We start from the raw sequence: 2,500 nt of genomic DNA, 5'->3' as shown, positions 1-2,500 counted from the left end.
AGAACAGAAACAGAACATGAGGAGGATGAGGTCTGGGAGCGGTGCAGGATAACTGTCAAAAAAGATGAGAAATTAAAAAACAGGGCAGTGTGGTAGTCATGGTAGCAGGAGGTTGGGGGGGGGGGGTTCGGGGTGGGCGGGGCTTACCTCTGGACGATGGGTGGGAGTTGGCACTGTCCGGAACACCTGTCAACACACACCAGACAAAATATACTACTACTACGCACTGAAACACCCAACAGCAACAGGACGGCCCGGTCCTACATCAAACACAGACCCCCTACAAACCAGTGGGCTGGACACTACAGGACAGCACCGGGGTTCAACCACAAAAACGGAAATAGGACCCTATTCTATTTCCTATGTCCTAGGGTGCTCCTATCTCCTGTCTGACTGGTATAGGACGAGTGGACCGTCGGCCATGACGCCTTAACCCATCTCTCCCCTCTACATCAGTGAGGAACAGGAGTGCGTTTGTCCACATACACACATCATAACTGTCTCTCTACACACAAACACAGCACGTGGGGCTACAGCATTCCACTGGGTATTTACCTGCGGACACATCAGACTGCTTATGTCACGCTCAGGACAGCAGGGCAAAGAGAGAATGTGAGGTAGAGAGCAGAGGAAAGATGCTAGAACACAGTGGTTGTGGCAGCGAGGATGAGCAGATCACTGTGGATAGTCCAGGTAGGCCGTACTGTGATTGGGCAGATCACTGTGGATAGTACAGGTAGGCCGTACTGTGATTGGGCAGATCACTGTGGATAGTACAGGTAGGCCGTACTGTGATTGGGCAGATCACTGTGGATAGTCCAGGTAGGCCGTACTGTGATTGGGCAGATCACTGTGGATGGTCCAGGTAGGCCGTACTGTGATTGGGCAGATCACTGTGGATAGTCCAGGTAGGCCGTACTGTGATTGGGCAGATCACTGTGGATGGTCCAGGTAGGCCGTACTGTGATTGGGCAGATCACTGTGGATAGTCCAGGTAGGCCGTACTGTGATTGGGCAGATCACTATGGATAGTACAGGTAGGCCGTACTGTGATTGGGCAGATCACTGTGGATAGTCCAGGTAGGCCGTACTGTGATTGGGCAGATCACTGGATAGTCCAGGTAGGCCGTACTGTGACCGGACTAGAGGCAGCTTGTGAGAGGTTACAGATTAGAGGTGGGAGTCAGAAAGGTACCTGAGGTTTTGGCCGAGGATTGGTTGTTGGACTCTGCGCACAGCTCCATGGGAAACTGCAGTTGCTCCTCATTCTCGGTACTACCTGTAACACACACACACACACACACGCACACAAACACACACACGCACACACACATCAATATTCTCTCACATGCAAACTATTATATAGGCGATATCCCCGGCGGCACTCTCTGGTAGGAGGTGTGTGTGACCCCTGACCCCTGTCCTTAAACTGACCCTTGGTGATGGTCTTATCTGCTCCTGGTCTCTCCTGAACCTGGTCTTTATCAAAACTCATGGCTACGGCGGTCACTGCAACCTGGAAGAGAGAGACCAGAGATGGGGAATCATTTTATTGGTTAGACTGAAAAAGGTCATGGGAGTCAAGAGGTGCTTAGGTGTGTGTGTGTGTGTGTGTGTGTGTGTGTGTGAGTGCCACAGTGTGTGTCTCACCTGTATGAGCTCTTCCTCTGGCACGGCTACAGTAAAGTTGAGATGGCATAGACAGCAGGGGATCATGGAGCGCAGCTTAAAGTACAGACTCTGCAACAGAAACATACAGGCGTTGTAGAAGCCAAGCTTGATATCCATCACTCAGCCCGTCAGGTCCTGGTTAGGTCCTCACCTTCAGAAGGTTCTCACACAGGTCAGAGAAGATCTTATTCAGGCCCTGATTGGTGAGATTGGCATTACTCAACCTGAAGACCCGCACAGATGTAAACATCTGAGAGAGAGAGAGAGAGAGAGAGGGAGAGGGAGAGGGAGAGAGGGAGGGAGGGAGGGAGAGAGAGAGAGAGGGATGGAGAGAGAGGGATGGAGAGAGAGAGAGAGAGGGAGAGGGAGAGGGAGGGAGGGAGAGAGAGAGAGAGGGAGGGATGGAGAGAGAGAGAGAGAGAGAGAGGGGGGGAGAGAGAGAGAGAGAGAGAGAGAGGGATGGAGAGAGAGAGAGAGAGGGAGAGGGATGGAGGGAGAGAGAGAGAGAGGGATGGAGAGAGAGAGAGAGAGAGAGAGAGAGAGGGAGGGAGGGAGAGAGAGAGAGAGAGAGGGATGGAGAGAGAGAGAGAGAGAGAGAGAGGGGGAGAGGGAGAGAGAGAGAGAGAGAACAAAAGGATAAACGTGAGACACAAAAGTGAGCTGAAGGGTGAGACAGCAGTGAACTGGAGTGAGTAATGCTGTGTTCACACCGGGCGCAAATCTTTCCTGAAAGTCAATACAATTCACGCGAACTGGGCGGCGGGCGGCACGGGCGGCGCGAATCGCCGAACTCGGCGGCCAGGATTCGCCCGGCGACCCATTGATCCCG

The 2,500-nt window shown here is 52.8% G+C and overlaps 1 protein-coding gene across 7 annotated transcripts in view; it reads right to left on the bottom strand.

Moving 5' to 3' along the window:
- c2cd5 (C2 calcium dependent domain containing 5) overlaps positions 1-2,500 on the bottom strand; it is a 31,971-nt gene that overhangs the window by 4,892 nt on the left and 24,579 nt on the right. For all 7 annotated transcript variants that reach the window (XM_084453068.1, XM_084453069.1, XM_084453070.1 and 4 more), the window contains 5 exons: positions 1,823-1,921; positions 1,651-1,740; positions 1,435-1,516; positions 1,196-1,279; positions 148-186 (listed from right to left, as the gene is read on the bottom strand). In XM_084453068.1, coding sequence (XP_084309194.1) covers positions 148-186; positions 1,196-1,279; positions 1,435-1,516; positions 1,651-1,740; positions 1,823-1,921 — 394 coding nt within the window. The remainder of the gene's footprint in view (positions 1-147; positions 187-1,195; positions 1,280-1,434; positions 1,517-1,650; positions 1,741-1,822; positions 1,922-2,500) is intronic.

Source organism: Borostomias antarcticus, assembly GCF_949987555.1.
Source record: "Borostomias antarcticus genome assembly, chromosome: 18".
Classification (NCBI taxonomy): domain Eukaryota; kingdom Metazoa; phylum Chordata; class Actinopteri; order Stomiiformes; family Stomiidae; genus Borostomias; species Borostomias antarcticus.
The sequence above is the reverse complement of the archived record's forward strand: the minus strand, read 5'-3'. Positions and strand labels throughout refer to the sequence as shown.